The 19690-nt window shown below is 46.6% G+C and overlaps 2 protein-coding genes across 2 annotated transcripts; both read right to left on the bottom strand.

The window, feature by feature from the left end:
• Window positions 1–660: 660 nt before the first annotated feature.
• LOC105184859 (synaptic vesicular amine transporter) lies at window positions 661–6080 on the bottom strand. The gene is made up of 7 exons (XM_025305168.1): window positions 5977–6080; window positions 5685–5900; window positions 4016–4282; window positions 3873–3913; window positions 3531–3689; window positions 3043–3364; window positions 661–2663 (listed from the first exon to the last, which is right to left on the bottom strand). Exons 1-7 carry the CDS (start codon window positions 6068–6070, stop codon window positions 2443–2445), a joined length of 1320 nt encoding a protein of 439 aa, XP_025160953.1. The 5' UTR covers window positions 6071–6080; the 3' UTR covers window positions 661–2442.
• Window positions 6081–6278: 198 nt separating this feature from the next.
• boss (G protein coupled receptor bride of sevenless) lies at window positions 6279–18536 on the bottom strand. The gene is made up of 9 exons (XM_025305166.1): window positions 17586–18536; window positions 15729–15857; window positions 15022–15567; window positions 13699–14280; window positions 11935–12429; window positions 11406–11746; window positions 8775–9011; window positions 6747–8678; window positions 6279–6340 (listed from the first exon to the last, which is right to left on the bottom strand). The coding sequence occupies exons 1-8, from the start codon at window positions 17710–17712 to the stop codon at window positions 8334–8336; spliced, it is 2802 nt and encodes a 933-aa protein (XP_025160951.1). The 5' UTR covers window positions 17713–18536; the 3' UTR covers window positions 6279–6340; window positions 6747–8333.
• Window positions 18537–19690: the final 1154 nt, after the last annotated feature.

Here is a 19690-nt window from a genome sequence, read left to right as displayed (position 1 = left end):
CTGCGACTTTCTCGGGGAAAATAGCTGGGATTTATTAGCGCAGCTGAATTTCCTCAGGACCAATATTTGCGTCGCTTTATCCGGCGAATCGAAATTATTTGCTTGCCCGGGCAATAACGGCCGGATCATTATTCCGCCGTTCGGGAATAGCAACAGTCGGCGGTTACGCGGAATCTCGGTGAGTGGACCGGCGATCGATACCGAGTGAATGATGAATAATCATCATCGAAGGAGCGCGAAGCGACGCGACGCTCGTCGAGCGCCCGTTATATCCGCGGGTATCGACGAAATGATATTTTCCTCCCGTGATTCTCTCCTTAAACGTAATCCACGTATTTAAGAGCGTCTTTACGTGCACTTATATTTTATATCGCTCCTTTCCCATGATATACGAGATTCCAGGCGGTTATAAGCGAGCCAAGCTGCTGTCGCGCTGTACTTTATGCGCTGAAAAATGACCGAGCGTAAGCGAGCGTCGGCGCACAGATGACATTTTTTGGTTGAAAATTCTCTAGAGACCTGAATTTCCAACCGATCATCGACACCAATGGATGAGGTTGATCCTGAATAAATTCCAAAGAGATCTGTCCAGCCGAAATTTTGAAAAAAATTATCGGTCCAGGGTTCATGGGTTTAGGGTTTGTCTTAAAAGTTTATCGTTTAAAGTACAGTATCTTGGGTTCGAGCCTATGGATACTAAATGCGAGACCCCAGAACTTATAATCACCTTTTAGAAAACTCAGAATTTCAATGAGGAGTTTGTGTATCAAATCCGTATTTGCCTCTACTCTTCCACATTTACGCGTATGAAATTGTCGAATGTTTTTCACGTCTTTGTTGCGCGATTCTTGTGCTTCTTCTGACAATGTTCCTATAGGTATAAGAAGAAAATGATCGATTATTTTTGCACCATGAAAGAGAATAGTATGAACAGATGAAGGCAATATAGTACCAATAATATGCATCGACATACAGTTTTGCTGTTTGCTGAGCGTATTCGGTTTTGTGCTTAACCAACCGGTCTATATTTGATGTTTTTGTATTTTGGGCATATGAGTTTTGGGTTAATGGGTTTCTGCTTCAAGATCGATAAATATCGAGGCGTCTGTTGATTGGTTTCATAGTTTCAATCCGCTGAATAGGCTTTAGATAGAATTAGATAGAATTAGATAGAAATAAGTGTCGAACAATGAGTACTTCACAAGTTTCTCGCGTTTAACGATAATTTCTCCTCTGGGGTTAGTAATTCGAGAAAAGAATTTTTTTCAAAATTTTGACAAGACAGATCTCTTCGGAATTTATTCAGCTCGCGACTCGCGACTTGCTGGAGCAACAGTTCTCTTCCGTTCACACCTTTGGCGTGCGAACGAACGTTCCTTCCTCGCGCTTGCGAGATCCCGCTCGTCTGGCTCCTCAAGCTGCAGCCCAGCGAGCAGTCGCTTGCTCGCAGGACACTCGCTGCTCGAGTACGGCGCGACGATCGTACGTAAACTAATGACGAGTCAATGCAACTTGCGGCATGCACCAGGAGCGTTAATGCAACGTAAACGAATTTCACCTCGTAGATTGAGTGCATTAATGAGCTTTCAGGGAGCCGCGTCGGGCGGCCGAGCGGTCGGCCGAGCGACCGGCCGATCGATCGCGCGACCGGCCGATCGATCGCCGCGTTCCCCGCTGTCGAGAGCGTAGCGTCGCGTGTTTCCTTGTCCAGCACCGCTCTCGAATTCAGCGAATGCCTGCGCTCCCCGATCCGACGAACGTCGTCGTGGTGCCACGGATGACAGCCTCGGGGATGCTGTTCAGCCAATAATTCACTTGGTTACCAGCTACGAGACGAGGATCTGCTGCCGCCCGCTTAATCGGGGACACAATAACACTACTGGATGCTATTTCGAGGTGTGCAAAAGCGGACTTAACGATATTCATCAGACCGCGCCGTCACGGAGGGATGAGAGAGTCCGCGACGTCAATGCTGCGATAGTCGCTCGTGTTTTCTCATCAGCGTGGATCGCAATTTTCGACGAGTGCTCGTCGAATCCGTGCTTGCATCGTGTACTTTGCGCAACAGAGACAAGCTCTCACGGATATTAATCGTGGATATTGTTGACGTATATATTTCACATCTGTGACCTTTGATGAGAAATCTTCGGGAGTCTTTTACTATGTGGGAGCTGACGATTTGACAGATTTCATCACCATTTGTGTCTGCGGAGGCTCGTTTCTCTTTCTCTCTCTCTCTCCCCCCCTCTCTCTCTCTCTTTCTCTCTTTTGAATTTGTACATGATTTCATCAGGAGATATCGCATTATACTTCGTCTCAGTGGCCTACTTTCAAGTTTGAAGGAGAAGAATGTTAACACGCACGGAAAAACGCCTGACTTGGAGTTCGCAATTAGTCCCCTCGAGTTTGCCGAGGTCGTCGGGTCGCGATTGTTGTTTACCGTCAGAGATCGTCGTCGGAATCGTGAAATCTCTCATACGGCGCGCTGGCTTTCTGGAACGTGTCGTAGTCCTTCTTCTTCTCCTCCGTCTCGGTCAACAGTTTCTTCCGTTCCAACGTGAGATATATCAACAACGGGCAGTAAGCTATGTTCACGATGCCCACAATTCGCATGACCCATGGAAAGCCGATGGCTCTGACCATTTCGCCGCCCATGATGGGTCCTTTAAATGAAAAAAGAGGGGATTGTAGCATCTATTCTGCTCCCTTGGGAGATATTTCGCGATTAATCGCGTGAACCTTCCAAGGACCTTCCGAATTATTCATTTTTGATCGGTGATGTGCTTGATGTGAGAAAGACTAGCTCTTCATGAATATACACGACGTCAAAATTTGATCAAGCTTTGGTGCAACTGTTACAATATTAGAGGACTTTGAGGACGACCATGAGGACGATGCGAGCGCGACGAGAGAGAACTCGAGAGAGAAATCGAGGAAAAAGCCGGAGTCGACGAAAATAAATACGTAATGGTTCCACCTTCCGAAGGTACCTCGTGCTCATTCGTCGCGTCTTATGAATCATCTCGTCGCGAGATACTTTACCCAAGGAATAAGCCAGGCTGACGGCCACTTGTTGGATCGAGTAAACGGGCCCGTAGTTACCGTTCCGGTCCACCAGACTGGCCAGCAACGGCACCAGGGCTGCGTCGGCGACGCCGATGCCCAGACCCATTCCGAGGTGCGGGAATATCAGCTGCGACATCGTGCTCGCCGACGGTATCAGAATGGCGCTCACGCCGAGCAAGAACATCGCCAAGATCGCCACCTTGCTGCGACCGTAACGGTACGCTATCACGCCGAAGAAGTTGGTTCCGATCAGGTAGCCCACGCTGTCCGGTATGAAGACCGTGCCCAGCTGCCATTTCTGCAAAGAATGTTAATTGACGCTTCATCTTGCTTCGCGCTTGTACGAGCCGATAATCTAAGGCCGCTCAAGCCCGCTCTCGTTACTTGTTGTCGCTTTTCGCTTTTTTTCTTTCTCGCCTTCTCCTTCGCACGGATACTCCGTCTCTGTCCTTCCCGTGACGTACCTTGGGCTTGATATGAGTCCGAAGCCAAATCGGCAAGCATGGCTCCAGGATCGCCATCGGCGACGTCGAGCACCAAATCGCGCCGGAGATGATGAGGATGTGCGAGTTAGACAGCAAGTGCGTCCAAGTGCTTTGCTGCTGGTCGCTCGGCTGATGCGTCTGCGCCGGGAGAATCGCGATCAGAATTAAATGAGAATTGAACTTGGACGAATGTGTCGCTGATCCTCGAATGCGTTTTGCGATCAAACGAAAGAAACAGACGGGACGGTCATCGGCAGTAGCTCGTAAAAATTTGACAGACACATCCGAGAGGTACTCTCGTCGGACGCGATATGCACTCACCTTGGCTTCACTCTGAATGTTCAGTGCGAGGATTTGCAGACCTGCCGGCAGACAAGCCTGCGTCTCAGCGTCTCGATATCGAGGAAGTGTAGTACGACGCGAAATAATTTTGTAGGATTTGATGACGGAGAAGAATGACTCACAAATTAAGATGACGACGAGGCCGGACACCAAGAGGAAAGGCGCCATTTTACCCTCGAGGTCGTACAGCACGGATCCAACAGGGTAGCCCAGGAGTACGCCCAGCGCGATGCTGCCCAGGACGAAACCCATGATCTTGGATCTTTCGTCCTCCTCGGGGTACTGGGAGGCGACGAGGGACATGCCGGAGACTGCTATGCACGCCGACGCTATACCTTGAATACTCCGGGCTAAGAACAGCACTTCGTACGTCTGGCCGAAGGCGAAAACTGCGGCCATAATGAGTAGTCGACTAATTAATACTCGCGGAGACCCCGCTGGATAATTAAGCGTCTTTGGCCGTTTCATGTGCGCCAAAGTGAGAAACGGCAGAGGAAAAGGAGAATGCATTTTCCTGAATAATTTCAATCATCCAAAAAAAAGTATTCTATTTGCAAAGTGATTTTTCCCATAGTCTCATATTCTAAGCGAAACCTTTTATAGGAAGAGGATTCCTCTTTCGATAAAGCGATCAAAGTGAAGTGCATTCGTCTAAAATTTATTAGATATTATTCCAACTGTTCTCCTCTTATTTCAAGAGGATTTCCTATTTTCTCTTATATCAATTAATTTTCCTCTTGTATGAAAAGGAATATGTTGATTTGAATGTCGGCTTCTTTGTTTGTTCAGTCATACTCTACCTCTAGACATGAACGAAAAAATAATCGTACGCTCATTGGTCAGAATATTTGGAACGCTTTTTAGAAAAGGTATGTGTGTTGCTGTAATACATAACGAAGATAATTTACCTATATTTGGTCAAAAATAGTTTATAATCTATATTGCAAGAAGTTGGATAAGAATATATTCTTTCTTTTAACTGTGTTTCATACAATTTATTATGATGAACATATTTGTAGCTATGAAGTCCATAACAAAACTGATTGGAAATTTGTTTATTATAATGATCTTATTTCGTTCGTGCCTACTTATTGTAGAACTGGAGCCAAAAGTACATCTACATATACGAATATATTACTTTTTGCTATACGTTATAATAATTTTTTCAGATTAACTAGCATAACCAGTAAGAATAAAGTATAGTAAGAATAAATAATAATCCTCTTAAAAAAAGATGAAATAATTTGTGTATAAGAGGAAATTTCTATTAAAATCAATCAGATTTGCATTATACATGTAACATATAATCCCTCTAACTTTAAGAATAATGTGTTTATAATATTTTCTTCTTAATCTTAGAGGAATTCTTTTGAGGCCATATATGTATAAGAATAAAATCCTCTAAAATTTAGATGATTCTGCTTGTTCTGAAATTACTTTTTTTGAGTGACGAACAATTTCTTTGGTTGGCAAAAAATAAAAGATACGTACGCAGACATGATTAATTCAACGAACATAATTTTGGATGAAATTGAAAGCTGAAACCAGAGAGCTTCTTCGAGCTCGAATGTTACTGCAATTTGGGCTTAAATTATAATTGTCGCTGATATTCGGTTTTCCTTCTGCGTGACACAGTCGGGCGTGTCTCTTTCTTGTCCTGCAATTTTCTTATTACATCAACGCTCTGCCCATACGGTTGAGCGAACGCAAACACGTTCCCTTTCTCGCGCATCATTAAGCACATCCGCGTGATGGATGCGATCGCCATGAAAAATATTATCTGCGACTCACGCAAAGCGGCCAGCAGCAGGCTGAGATTTCCCAGGAACAGGGGTCTCACATAGCCCAGGTTGCCGGTGAGAGTCCCCACGGCCGGATTCAAAATTAATTGGACCAGAGCCTTCGAGCTCAACAGTAATCCCACCCTGCCGTTTTCGTCCTCCTCCTTGCCGGCGCTCGCGGTCGTATTCGCGTCGAGCGTGCACAGGTAATCGGGAATAATCGGCACTGAAACATTTCTGGATCAGCAAACTGCGGCGGCCGAGCACGTGGCCCGGCTTCTTTGTCGGCTTGCTTTAATTACCGACTACCGTCAACAGGACATTATCCAGGAAGAGACTCAGATAGACCACCGCGACGGTGATCGTGCGGCTGTTCTTCACATCGCCCAGTCTCATCCTTGATCATCGATCCTCTCCGAAGAGATATGGCACACGTATACACACACACACACACACTCACACGTGATATACTCCGCGGGCGTACACACACACACACACACACACACGTTCACACGTGATGCACTCCGAGGCAATTGTCTCTTGAGACCGCGCTTGTCTTTAAAGTACGTCCTTATTGGACGTCCTCCAAGAAACGTGGAGAGTAGCGAACGACAGAGCGCTCACACCGTGCCGGTGTGCTACTCGAATGAATTTTGCAAGGAGACTCTGGAGAATTTTCGAGACTTGTGTGAGTCTCTAGCGAAGATTCACGCGTCGTAATTTCCGCGACAGCGAATAATTTTGCGGTTACATCCGAGACGCGACGCGATACCGTCGAGCGCGCAAGTGCGAAAGTGAAACGCACACCGAGATTTTGCGACTAGTTGCAGCACTCTTTCGCGCACAAACGAGAAGAAAACGCGAGTGTAAATTGAACGAATGAAACGCGTTGCACTGAGGATGAGAAAGAGAGAGGGAGAGAGAAAGAGAGAATACTCTTTTCAGGACAATCTCTCCATGTCCGTGAGCGTAGTCGCTCTATTAGCTCGAGAACCGGACGAAGATCTTGTCCGAACGTCGATAAATTCCACGACCCACTCGCCCCTCTCCCTCCCTCCTCTCCTCTTTTCACCTTGCTCTGATAAGCGCACGTATTTCAAGCAGGCCCCTTCTCGCGAATTCCTCTTCTTTTTTTCGTCACTTGAAAGGCAGCCCTAAACGTGACTGGAAAGCGGACGAGTCTCGTGCGAGCTTTTATAGCCTGTGAAGCTCGTTCTTGCGCAGAAGCTTTTTCATGGGGGGCTACGAGAAGGTCCGAACGCGGCGCACCCTTTCACGAGCCGATGCACTTTTCGATTTATCCCCATTATGACGGCTTATCGGCCGCCGCCAGCCAGCCTGATTTTCGCGGTTTTCACGGTGGCCTCGTGATCTGGAAGTGAACCATCGCGCGCGTGATCGTAAACTGTGAGAACACGTCGGCGAGAAGATCGACGAGGGGGCTGCACCGGCTTGATAGAATTTTCGGAGGGTTACGTGTTTCCTTTTTCCCCTCCTCCTTCCTTCCTTCCTTCCTTCCTTCCTTCCTTTCCCTTCGGGCGTTGCTGCAAGTTTTGCAAGGATGCCGAGGTAAAAATTCCGCGAAAGATTCAGGGATCCACCCGGGCTCGAGCTTCCGGGCCGGGCTGCGCTGAACCGCGCTGAACTTAATTCGAGAGGTAGACGCTCTTTTATTCGCCCGGCTCCCCAAGGCTGTTAACGTCTCGACGCTTTTATTAAGGCCGGATCGATGTGTGCAGGTTCGCGAAATCGCGCTCTGCCGGGCTGACGAAACCGCCGTGTGCTCGGGCGAGTGCGAATGCAAAATTCGCATTAGCACGCGCGCGCGTTATAACTCGGCGCGTTGTAACGAGAGCGGGGAAATCGGAGTGATAAAAATGCCGTGGGACGAGAAGAAGATTCTCGCGGGCGACCGGGCGGCGGAATCGTTCCCACACGTCGCAAACGTGGCGAGCGGTAAACTGCATTTTCGCGAGTCCCTTTGTTGCGAGCAGCCCGGGCCTCGCTATCTCGTCATCGATATTCCCGCGTAGCGCGCACACCTGCTGCCCTGCTTGCGAAATTACGATCGACCATAATGCAATTTCGACGAGGTACATGCCAAATTGATTCTGCGCCGCGCACGGCGCACAGGCTTTGCTGCGTTTCCGCGTCCTTGTCCGCGTATCTGATGCAACGAGGAACTTCTGTCGCCGCTTGAGCCGGTCGAGATGAGAGAGAGAGAGAGAGAGAGAGAGAGAGAGGGGGGGGAGAGCTCGGTGAGGTTCGTAGTCCGGCAAAATTCCAGCTCATTAGACAACATCGAACGTCGAGGGAGGAAGCGTCGGCGAGCGCGTTCTCGCTCTCTAAATTTCTCTAAATTTGTCGGGGTGAAATTTGAGCGGAAACAGCCGATAAGTCATTCCGGGCGATTCGCCTGACATGAGAGCGAGAAAAGAAGTCAGCCGAGACGAGAAGTTCGGGGGAGACGCGAATAGGGCACGCTCGCGCGCCGATCGTTACTTCCGAGTTCTTCGTCAATCTTCCAATTTGGCAAGTTCCTCGGAGTGCCTCGCCCGAGGTTTCAAGTAAGCGGAAGAATTCGTTTTACGGAGGATTCGCGGGCTCATATACGTGACACGAATGATTGTGCCGTGCGGCCTGCAATCAAGTATCTCTGTCAAAAGCGGGTAACCCTGCAGACACTCTCGTCTCCTTCATCACCCTCGTCGTCATCGTCGTCGTCGTCGTCGTCGTCGTCGTCGTCCTCGTTCTCTTCTTCGTCCTCGTCCTCGTCCTCGTCCTCGTTCTCTTCATCGATCCTGTCCTGCCGCGGTCGTCCTACAGCAGTCGGACTCGAGTATCTTATAGGATACAGCCTGTCTCGCAGTCTCAGCCCGGGCGGGAAGTCGTCCCTGCTGATCTCCGCTTCTCTCTCCTGCCCCAGAACCACCCTCCGCGCTCTGCAGATCTTCGGCTGCGCGTAAATGACGTCGTTCGGCGCTACGTGAGGACTCCTCCGAGCCTGCAGACACACAATACTTTTTAATATCCTTCGCGGAGAGAGACACGTGCTCGGGGAGGAGACCAGCCGCGCTCGAGATATTCGACGATTACTCGCCTCCGCGTTCTCGACACGGCGCGTTTGCGGCACGGCGCGAGCAATCTCGATCTCCGTCATTTCCGCGTGAAATCCATAATTACTGTATCCAGGCATTTCACGCTGAATCGGACTGCGCGATCGATCGGGCCATTTGGAGCTCGGGCTGGAACTGCCGTAATAATTCGGATATGTGGGTGGCGTATGTACAACTTGGCTTCCCGGAACGGGATGAGCGTAATCGTGGGCGAATCGCGACTGCAAAGACAGAGTTTCGTTATTGTGTCAATTAAAAAAGAAAATGAAGTTATCAACGGCGTAATCTCATCGGCTGAAGCAATTATTGAGCAGGTACAAACGAATAATCCAAACTTTTTTCAAGCGGCTAAGAAATTAAGTTTCAAGCAATCAAGTTTTCCCGCTCTTTTATGTAGTGTTGACATATAGCTATTAAATTAATTACATTTGGTATATTAGGCGGAATGAGACTCAATAATCTCAAAAATTATTCAGTTCAGTAGAGTCAAAAATGGCAACAGATAAGGTGCGTATCCGACGCTGCATTCTTTACGAATTCCAACGAAGGAAAAAATGCTGCAGGAGCACGCGAATCGATTTGTTCTTTTCTCGGCGAGGCTATTGCATCGTACGATGTGTGTATATTTTGGTTTAGACGGTTTTAAAGCGGCGATTTCAGTCTGAGCGACAAAGAACGTCCTGGAAGCCCTCGGAAGTGCGGCAGCAATGATTTGGAGCGACTGTTCGCTGAGAATTCAGTACAAACGCAAAAGGAGCTTGCAAGGCCGTTAGGAGTAACGCAACAAACTATTTCCAAATGCCAAACACGAGATGGAGGAGATTCAGGAAAAGAAGGAAAATTGGTTCCGCACAAACTCACTGAAGTCAACAAGAATGAACGAGTGGCAGCGTGTCTTTCTCTTCTCAATAAGCAGCGTAGAAAGTCTTTCTTGTGGAAAATTGTTACGGGCGGACGAGAAGCAGATACTCTCTATGACAATTCGAAACGCGGAAAGTCATGGGTAAATCCCGGCGAACCATCAACATCGGACGCAAAGTCGAAATATTTCGGAAAGAAGATTCTGTTCTGCATTTGTTGGGATATGAAGGGTGTGATTTATTATGAGATATTAAGACCGAATGAAACAATTACCGCGGGCTGCTACCAACACCAATTAATCCGTTTGAGTCAAGAATTAGAATGAAAATAGCCGTATACGAGGTTTGAGCGAAAAGTGACGAGAATTTTGACATTGCTCGCGCTCTATCTTGTCTATTCGGTCGATTCTTTTTTTGTGTGTTGGTAGCACTAGCAATGACGTACGTGTCAACTTTCAGGCAGCTGCGACGCTTGTGTTTGGCGAGCGAATGAGCAAGACGTACTTCAGTGTGTTTGGCGATTTTTCGTGTGGCGAAATCAGTCGGATCAGAGAGTTCGTCTGGAATTTTGTGTTAAAAACAGAATTAAGTACAGCGAAACGTTCAAAATGTTAAAGAAGGCCTTTGGCGACGATACTGTGTCACAACCACGAGTTTATGAGTGGTACAAACGCCTTCAGGAAGACCGAGAAGACATCGAAGATGACGCGAGGTCTGGGTGTCCTAGCACGTCCACCAGTGATGAAAACGCGGAAAAAGTTAAAGAGATTGTGCTTGCTATTAGAAGGATCATCAGCAACCAGAGAGGTTGCTGAAGAAATAGGAATTTCATACAGCTCATGCGATTTTTACTAATGTTTTGAAGACATCTCTGGATGGATTTTGCACCACGACAACGCACCGGCGCAACATACCGCTTTGTTTATCCAACAGTTCTTGGCAAACACAACACAACACCGTTGTAATGCCGCAACCATTTTATTCTCCAGACATGGCCCCCTGTGACTTTTTCCTACTTCCCAAACTCGAAAGGACACTCAAAGGACAACGTTTTTCAATAATAGATGAGATAAAGGTGAAGTCGCAGATTCAGCTCAAGACGATACCTGAAGAGGCGTTCCACCAATGTTTCTCAAACTGTTGGAAACTACGTCGGCATAAGTGTACAATATCACAGGGGGACTACTTTGAAGGAGATGGGATAAACATTGAAGATTAAATAAACTCTTGTTACTTTTTGATCAAATCTCGTAGCGGCGAAGAGGAACTGTGAAATTGTTGCACGATAACGCTAGGCCACACGTTGCTTCTACGACAAAAGACATCATAATGAGTCTTGGCTGGAACGTTTTGCAGCATCCGGCATATTCACCAAACATCGCTCCTATCGATTACCACTTGTCCCGGTCGATGCAACATGCCTCGTCCGATGTGCACTTCAAATCAGATGAGATGAGATCCGAAAATGACTTGACGACTTTATCGTGTCCAAAGACGCAACATTTTTCTGACATGGAATTCATCAGCTGCCTGAAAGATGTGGCTTAAAGTTATAGAAAACAACGTCGAATACTTTGAACGACAAATTTGTTTTAAAACCCTTTTTAAAACAAACCTGGAATTTAGCTGAAACATTTGGATCATTCATTTGTACACCTAGATATTAGATCGGAAAGAGTCGACGATGATTAGATGCGTCAGCTCGCCGTTACTTTCATCATTTTTCAAGAAGACAACAGTGTCGAATTCTCTCACCGGCCTGACGATCGTGCTTACAGCCGAGTCGGTCGGCAAGTTCACGAGGTCCAATCTACGTCCGAGGCTTTTCCGTCCGGGCAGGTGCATCAGCATGTAATACATTCGCGGTACGAGAGTACCGAGGATAATCGAATAAGCAGTGCCGATAACGCCGAAGGAGATGATCATGTCGCGACTTTCCGGCTGCATCAGTACGAAGCAAATCAGCCAGCCCGTCCAAACCGCCAGCAGGCCGACGGCAGTGCCGAAGAAGCACTTCCCCTCGTGGTAGTTGCGTCTTATCCCGGTGATGAAGCAGCAAGCGACGAAAAGCGCGATCAGCAGAAATATATCGTATCCTGAAGGCAGAAGAATTAAAATTGCGAGATCAAAGCGAGGATTCTCGAGCGAGCGGCGACGATGAAAGGCGAGCCGCGGCGCAGGAGAGAAAATTCTACATTCACACGCGCGAGCACTCTCGGCAAGTATGAGATCCGAATTTTCCGCTTGGCCGCTGATAATTTCGCGGTGTTGGGACTAAAAGTACCTAATAACGCGATGAAGACGAGGCTCCTGGTGATCACGGCCGAGTCCGCGGTGTTTAGGACGAAGTACATGATTGACATGGCGAGCTGCACGGCGAACATGAAGAACACCATGACGCTCTGCAGGTATCCGTTGACGTGGCTGACGAGAACACCGCCGGTGGATAAAGCCAGGAAGAGAGCCCTCGAGAGCATAATCGAGAACGTGAGGCCGAACGCGAGAGTGGCCAGGAGGATCCTCCGGGCGTTCAGGCTCTCCGCGCCGAAATAATCGTCCGCCATGCAGAAGGGCAGCGCTGTTAGCAGGGTAAACACGATGGCCAGGATGAGGGCGATCGTGAGGCTCGGGTCGCCGTCGAGCTCGGCTCGCTCGGTCGTGAAACGATAGACGATGAATACGACGGTGACGCAGCACATAAGGGTGCCGCACACCACGGCGACCAGGCAAATGGGAACGTAGACGTTGTTCTTCAAGATGTTCTTCCCGACGGGGTCCGCTGGAAAGTTCCGATTAATCTCGCCGATTGGTCGATGAAATCGCGTCTCCGAATGAGCCGTGCGCTACGTAGAGGAGAAAAGAGGCGGATCTTTTTCGGGAAAAGCCTGCGACTCGACGCAATAACCTGGTGAGTTTTAGGTAGTTTTGGAACATTTGAGACTTTCAAACATTCTCGAGTTAAGGGGGGAAGACTATTTTCAGGACGATATTTACGAATTTTTTGCGACAGGAACGATGAAATCAGTGGACCTGAAATTTTCACAGGGTATTCATTAATCTTCAAGGTATAAAATAAATTTTATTGAATCGCAAGAACCGATCCAGTTTGTAGTTATCTCTATGTTTGCTATCGATTATATAATCCCGGGCCTCTCACTACTCTGAAACCAAAAAGTGAGAAAGATTTTAAAAATATACGGTTGAGTGGAGGCCAAAATGAAGGTAGTGAAGCCATGTTTGGAAAAATAACGACTGTACAAAAAAGAAGTATATCGAAAATGAAACTTTTTTCAGCTTGTCAATCATGTTTAGAAAAAATGAATAAAATAAAATATAACTATATTTGAGACAGAGGCGAAAACTGCATGTCTACTGTACATTGCGTAAAAATTTCAAGTTATTCGGTTCAGTAGTTTTTGCATAATCGTGTCGACAGTTTAAGAAAATGGTGTTTCCAGATAAACGCGTTTAAAGTTCTATGTGTACTTTCCATACCTATAGATAGTAACAAATTTATTTTATACTTTGAACATTAATGGATACCCTGTGAAATTTTCAAGTCCATTGATCCTAGCGGTTCGGTTAAAAAAAATCGTAAAACGGCCTGCTCCGCATGTGATTCCCTCGTTAATACGTATAGTTACACGACGCAGATCTTCCTCCGAAGCATCAGTCTCTTTTCACCTCCTAGGTCCCAAATTAGTTAAAATCATCGTGTTTGTCAAAGAGCCTCCGCTTATTTTCTAAAGCTCTCAAATGACTGGAACTGTTTTTATCGGAGGCGTACGGCTGGGAATTAGATATTGAAGATATAAAAATACGGAACAGTTACGTTAACCAGGTGACTCAAAAAGAATGGAAAATGCAATACAAGAGAGAAGCGTTCTATAAGCGGAGCACTAGGCGCTAATAGGCTAAGCCTTCGATCCGAAGCCTTTGATAGGCGAATCCATAAGCATCAAGTCGCATTTATAAGATTCTAACAAAGATTTTATCGCGCGATATCACGCATCGGCAGCCGCGCTTCCCCCGGCTTTCCCCGGCTTACCTGGCGTGACGACCTGGCGCGCGCGGAGATGCTCGCGAAAATTCGTGCAATTCCCACACTTCCCGACGAGATCCCGCAGACAGAGCGCCGGCATCCCGGACATCGCTCTTTTCGGGAGGGCTCGCGACTCTGACACCTCGACCCTGTAAAGCGCGACATCGACGAGATCGTGCTGCGTCTTCATGGCGACCGCGTATCCCAGCGAGTGCGACCGCGGCTGCATGTGCAGCGCCTCGTACACGTCGGAATCGCGAATTTCCGGCGGCGATACCGATCGAAATGGCGACTCGGTGCAGTTTCCGGCACCGTCGTCGTCGTCATCGTCGTCGTCATCGTCGTCGTCGTCGTCGTCGTTGTCGTTGTCGTTGTCGTTGTCGTCCTCGTCGTTACCGGAGCAACTTTTCCCTCGGATGTCCCGGAGGACTTCCGCCAGCCCGACGACGGCCTTGGCGATGCCGAGAAGGTACGGGGAGCGTTTCGCGGAGTCCTCGGAATGTCGCGGGTCCTCGTCCACGCTTGCGAACTCGCGGTCAAAGTCCAGAGCTTCCGGTTTGATGATGTATGAGCCGGCTGGTGTAACATCTAAAAAATTTCAGGCGAATTTAGCCCGCTGCCGCTCGTGCGTCGAGATCTCTCTCGGCTCTCGGGGATGTATTCATGACGATCAAGAGCGGCAGAGGAGCGACTTTGCTGATCAAAAGTTCTCGCGATTTGCATCTCGCGAGTCTTTTCGCGAGGATCGACGGCCAGTCCTGGGCTGCTCGCCGTGCAAACTGAAATTCGCGTAAGCCAATTTGTCTAATGGCTTTAGCAACATCGGTTAACTTTAATTATAGTTTAACTGTCTGCTCCCTTTGTCTGCTCCCAACTTTAATTCTAGAGGGAAAGCAAAAGAGAGAGAGAGAGAGAGAGAGAGAGGGGAGGTTTAGTTAAACTAACGTTAAAGTTAACCGACGTCGGTGAGACTGCTTCTCAACTACCGCGGCTAAACTTGCGCACCGTAATCGCCGTTATGGGTCGCGATTCAACCTCAACATTGAAATGGCGCTATAATTTGGGTTAATGGCGGCAACGTTCGTTTTCGCATTTGCAAACAGGAAGAACGGAGAGAAACAGTCGCGCCGCGGGAATAATTTCCCTTAAAAAGGAATAATTTGTTCTTCCCACGGCGGAAGGGCAGAGTGGAGGGTAAGCGGTTGCAGTGGCGGGGGAGGGCGGGAAGCTATTTCTCGCTTCGCGTGTAAAAACTAGCCGCGCGAGAATGAAATTCTTCCGGCGCGCTCGTAATTTCCCCGTCATCCGTCAACGTCCGGAATTATTTACCGTCAATGGCCGAGTTATCGAGCGGCAGCAGGAACCACGTCTTCGTCCCGGGATCCTTCGGTTCCTCTCGACGTCGTCGCAGCCACCGTCGTATGTCACTCGCCTCGCCGATCGCGACTATCGCCGCTTCCGTGACGTTCGTGTTCGCGTCATCGTCGTCGTCGTCGTCGTCGTCGTCGTCGCCGCCGCCGCCGCCGTCGCCGTCGTGTCCGACGCGCCTTACGCACACACCGGCGTCCCTGCTGATCCTCAGGAAACGCTCGAGGACACGGTCCGTGCTGGCGAGCGCGAGATCGACGTTTTCATACCTGGTGCTCAGGTAATGCGTCAGGATGTCGATCGTGGCTAACGTGAGATTCTGTTCCGTGTAGGTGACAATCGGCGGGCGGCCGCCGTAATAACGCAGAGGATCCAACGTGGAATTGTACGAGGAAGGCACCAAGAAACCCATCTCGTAGTGCGACGCGCAACCTCCCTCGACCGTGGCTCGCAGGACTCGCTTGAACACCTGGACTCCATCGTGACACGTGTCGAACACCCTCAATCCTGTGCGATCGGTAAGTCGAAACGCAATTATCTGCACCTGCTGCAGCGAGTCCTACGGTTTCACCGCCTCGCCTCGCACGGTTTCGCTCGCTTGTGATCGCTAGCGAGTTCGTAGATAGATAGACAGACGCGAAAGGTGAAGATTAATGCAATTCGCTCACCCAGTCGTCGGCCCGGCACGTAGTTATGCTCGTTCAAAGTTCGCACCACGTACAGCGCCGCCGAGATTTGCTGGAGACCCTTGGCTGACGACACGTTGCAATATTGTCCGTGATTGGCGTCCGCGAAAACTGATTGAACGTAAATAACGATTGCAGCGAGAATTGCATACGTGAATTGCACACAGCAACCCGAGTAGAAAAATTAATAGGGCTCCCCCACCGGTAAGGGCCTGATTATTTTTCCCTAACATTAATCAGGTCCTGGTAGAAAGGGTAGAAAGACGAGGGCTCTGCAAGATGTAAGGGCCCAACTAGAGATGTGCGAACTATTCGAATTCGAATCGAATCGAATCGAAATTCGGATTCGATTCAAATCCGAATCCCTATGATTCGAATCCGAATACGAATACGAATTGGAATCAAATTCATTATCGTTTGCGCGTATCAGCTATAAAACGGGCCATCTGGGCCTGTGTGTTTGAACCCTTAACTTGTAATTAACTTAACTTATATCATTAATAACTTAATTATAAATTACTTTAAATATTTAAATATATATTTTACTTTAAGATGATATTACAATATCAATATTCCCTTTGATATTAAAATCGTTCATCATTACTTGCATGTTTAATAGTCATGTGAAATATTTTAATGATTCGATTCGATTTCATTTGATTTGATTCGAATTCGAGTGAAATTTCATAGATTCGATTCGATTCGACATAAAAATTCTTGATTTGCACATCTCTCAGGCCCAATAAATTAACGATCCTTAACGGGTCTTTATAAGGCAATATTATGAGGGCCTTATAAGGCATTATTATAAGAGCTTTATGAAGTAATATTAATAGGGCCTTATAAGAAAATATTTCTATTATCGCTTGAGTAAAAATATTCGTTCTGTTCATTCCAAGAAATTTAGACTGTAATTTCTTTATTCCTTTATAATCTTGTTAGTATACAACAAGATTTTTTTATTTTAAAAATATAGCATACTTTGCAATAAAATATAGCATTTTTTATACATAAAAATCCTACTACTGGTTTTATTAAAGTTTGCTGCATTTCAAAACGAAGGCGATACTAGAAAAATCCTTGGAAGAGACTAATGAATATGGCAGCTAATAAAACTAACAAAATTTGTTTTTAATTGCGGTATAATTAAAAAATCTTTAAAAGAACCAGAGCGCACCTAAACAATACTAAAACAATAGTAAACTATGACATTTCTATTACACGCTTCAGATCTTATTAAGTTTCTATAACAAAACTTGATGTATATGTAAAATATCCTTAAAAGATCCTTCTAAGGCCCACATCAGTTTTCAATATTAAAACGTTATTTCCTAAAATTTAAGGCATCCCTAAAAGATTCTTCTAAAGCCCTTATCAGCTTTTCCTATTAAAGTCTTATTTCGTAAAATCTAAAGTATTCCTAAAAGATCCATCTCGCGGCCTGACGTGGCAATAATGAGGTGGTCCCTTTTTAGGGCACCCTACTTTCAGCCTTATCGGGGCCTTATGCTTCATGAGGATGGCCCCAACGATTTTTTGCTCGGAGCAGTCTCATTTTGTAGCACGATGACGTTTGAAATTCTCGGCGTTTCATGTCTAAATTATTCGTACGATATAACTACTAATTATCAATCGGTGATTAATCAATTATTATCAATCAGCGAATATATGACTCGCCTGTTGGGGTCCTTCAGATGTCACCGTAGGCGCAAGCTCGAAAATAACAATTAACAATCGCGATCGATCGAAGTGGTCGGAAAAAACTGTTCTAATCGCGTGTCGCGATCGTTTCGAGCTCCGCATCGGGTAAATTAGAATGCTATTTAATTAATGTCTTACCGTTTAAAACAGCGTCGCCCGCGGTTTGCAATAACGTGTCGTTGGAGCAGGGGATCCGGTCGGTCGAGAGAATTAGCGGGAAGACGCTCAGCAAGAACGACACCTTGATTATCGCGTCGCTCGCCATTGTCCGAGGTATTGTTGTAATTATATACCGCGTGACTTGGTCCGTTTTCTCCAAACATTAATTTCAGTTCGCTCCTTTGGTGATCAACTTTCGGCAGACTTAGATGCCGGCCGAGTCTGCCGGGTGACGTCACGCAGGACGCGAAATACGTTTATCATTTATTTACGCGAAACGTCGTTTATCACGCAGGCCACCCTTCGCAAAGGTCTCATCCGCCGCTCTCCCAGACATTAATTTCGATCGCGTTGGTCTCGTTAAGTCGCGTGACAAGGGCCACTTCGATGTTTAACAATTGGTACGGGACACGCGCTCTTCTTTTCTCCCTTCCCTCTACGTCCCTCTTTTGCGCGCGTCCTTCTCTCTTCGTTCCAATTTTTACAATTACCGGATCGACCTCGGTGATGAACATTGAACCCCAGGAGCCCCGGCTTCGGTATTGATCCTCGGACAATTACGCCGCTCGCGCAAAAATGTCATCACCACCCCGCGGGGTTCGGCGCCGATGTAGTAGCTTCGTCACACTCTCAACATTTCCATCCCTTCCACGCGACGGTCCTAAACGCCTCGCGGAATGTCTCTCTCGCGAATACTCCCTGCTCCAGATCTATCCTGAATAATCTACTCCCGGCAGCGCACGAAGATGGATCGCTGATCGTTTTTCCACGCGCGCGAGATTGAGCGCGTCTCCTTCGGCCATAATGCGCGAGCTGAAAGTCGCCCCGCGACACTGCGCGATATGTGATGATACACGACGTGGAAGCCGTATTCATGGCCGGGAACCACCTTGTTTCTTTTTTAAACGAATTAGCCTCGCAGTCACGTTGCCGTCGGACACGCGCGATGCGTGCGAGTGACAGCCGATTTTCCGCGACGCGCCGAGAGGCACTTCGCGCGAGATCGACGACGCGCGCCAAGTAGAAACAGTCAGTCGACGTCTGGCCGGGCCGGTCGACCGGTGCCGCGAGCCTGTTGGTTTTACTCGAGAGACCACAAAGAGTTGCTGCACGGAAATTTTTCCTTTCCCCCCTTCCTTCCCTTCAATGCTGGACTCACCGAAAAAAAGTAATTTCAGAACAAGCGGAATCATCTAAATTTTAGAGGGTTTTATTCTTATATATGGCTTCAGGAGGAGATTCCTTTAAGATTAAGAGGAAAATGCTATAAACACATTATTCTTAAAGTTAGAGGGATGATATGTATAATGCAAATCTTATAGATTTTCATAGAAATTTCCTCTCATACACAGATTATTTAATCTTTCTTTAAGAGGATTATTATTCATTCTTATTGATTATGCTAGTTAATTTGAAACATTTATTATAACGGATATAGCGAAAAGTAATATATATTTATATATATACTTATAGATGTACTTCTGGCTCCAGTTCTACAATAAGTAGGCATAAATGAAATGAGATCATTATAACAAATAAATTTCCAATCAGTTTTGTTATGGACTTTATAGCTACAAAGATGTTCATCATAACCAATTATGATGAAACATAGTTAAAAGTAAGAATATATTATTGAACCTCTTGCAATAGATTATAAAATGTATTTGACCAAATATGAATAAATTATCTTCGTTATATATATGTTACCACAACAAACATATTTCTTTTATAAAGCGTTCCAAATATTCTGACCCATAAGTATATTATTATGTTTTTGTTCATGTCTGGAGGTAGAACATGACTGAACAAAAGAAGCCGACATTCAAATCAACATATTTCTCCTTAATATAAGAGAAAAATTAATATCCTCTTGAAATAAGAGAAAAGCGGTTGGAATAATACCTAGTAAATTTTAAATGAAGGGTTCACACTTTAATCGCTTTATTGCAAGAGGAATCCTTTTTCTATAAAAGGCCTCGTTTAGAATATGAGACTATGGGAAAAATCACTTTACAGAATACCTTTTTTTAGGTGTTACATACTTGTTTTGTTCCGATAAAGTGCCACCTAGTGCAGAATCTCTT

The sequence above is a fragment of the Harpegnathos saltator genome, unplaced genomic scaffold (assembly GCF_003227715.2).
Source record: "Harpegnathos saltator strain DR-91 unplaced genomic scaffold, Hsal_v8.6 scaffold676, whole genome shotgun sequence".
Taxonomy (NCBI): Eukaryota; Metazoa; Arthropoda; class Insecta; order Hymenoptera; family Formicidae; genus Harpegnathos; species Harpegnathos saltator.
Note: the sequence above shows the minus strand (reverse complement) of the source record. Positions and strands in the feature narration are given on the sequence as shown.

Bases quoted from the DNA above. Each gene is read 5' to 3' on its own strand.
- LOC105184859 (XM_025305168.1), bottom strand. From the start codon at position 6,070: ATGAGACTGGGCGATGTGAAGAACAGCCGCACGATCACCGTCGCGGTG. The intron at 3,365-3,530 runs GTACGTCACGGG...CATTCTTTGCAG, and splicing joins GGACTCATATCAAGCCCAAG to AAATGGCAGCTGGGCACGGT. The intron at 2,664-3,042 runs GTAAAGTATCTC...TTTCATTTAAAG, and splicing joins CAGCCTGGCTTATTCCTTGG to GACCCATCATGGGCGGCGAA.
- boss (XM_025305166.1), bottom strand. From the start codon at position 17,712: ATGGCGAGCGACGCGATAATCAAGGTGTCGTTCTTGCTGAGCGTCTTC. The intron at 12,430-13,698 runs GTAAGCCGGGGA...GGAACTTTCCAG, and splicing joins GCGCCAGGTCGTCACGCCAG to CGGACCCCGTCGGGAAGAAC. The intron at 9,012-11,405 runs GTGAGAGAATTC...CTGTCTTTGCAG, and splicing joins TAAGCACGATCGTCAGGCCG to TCGCGATTCGCCCACGATTA.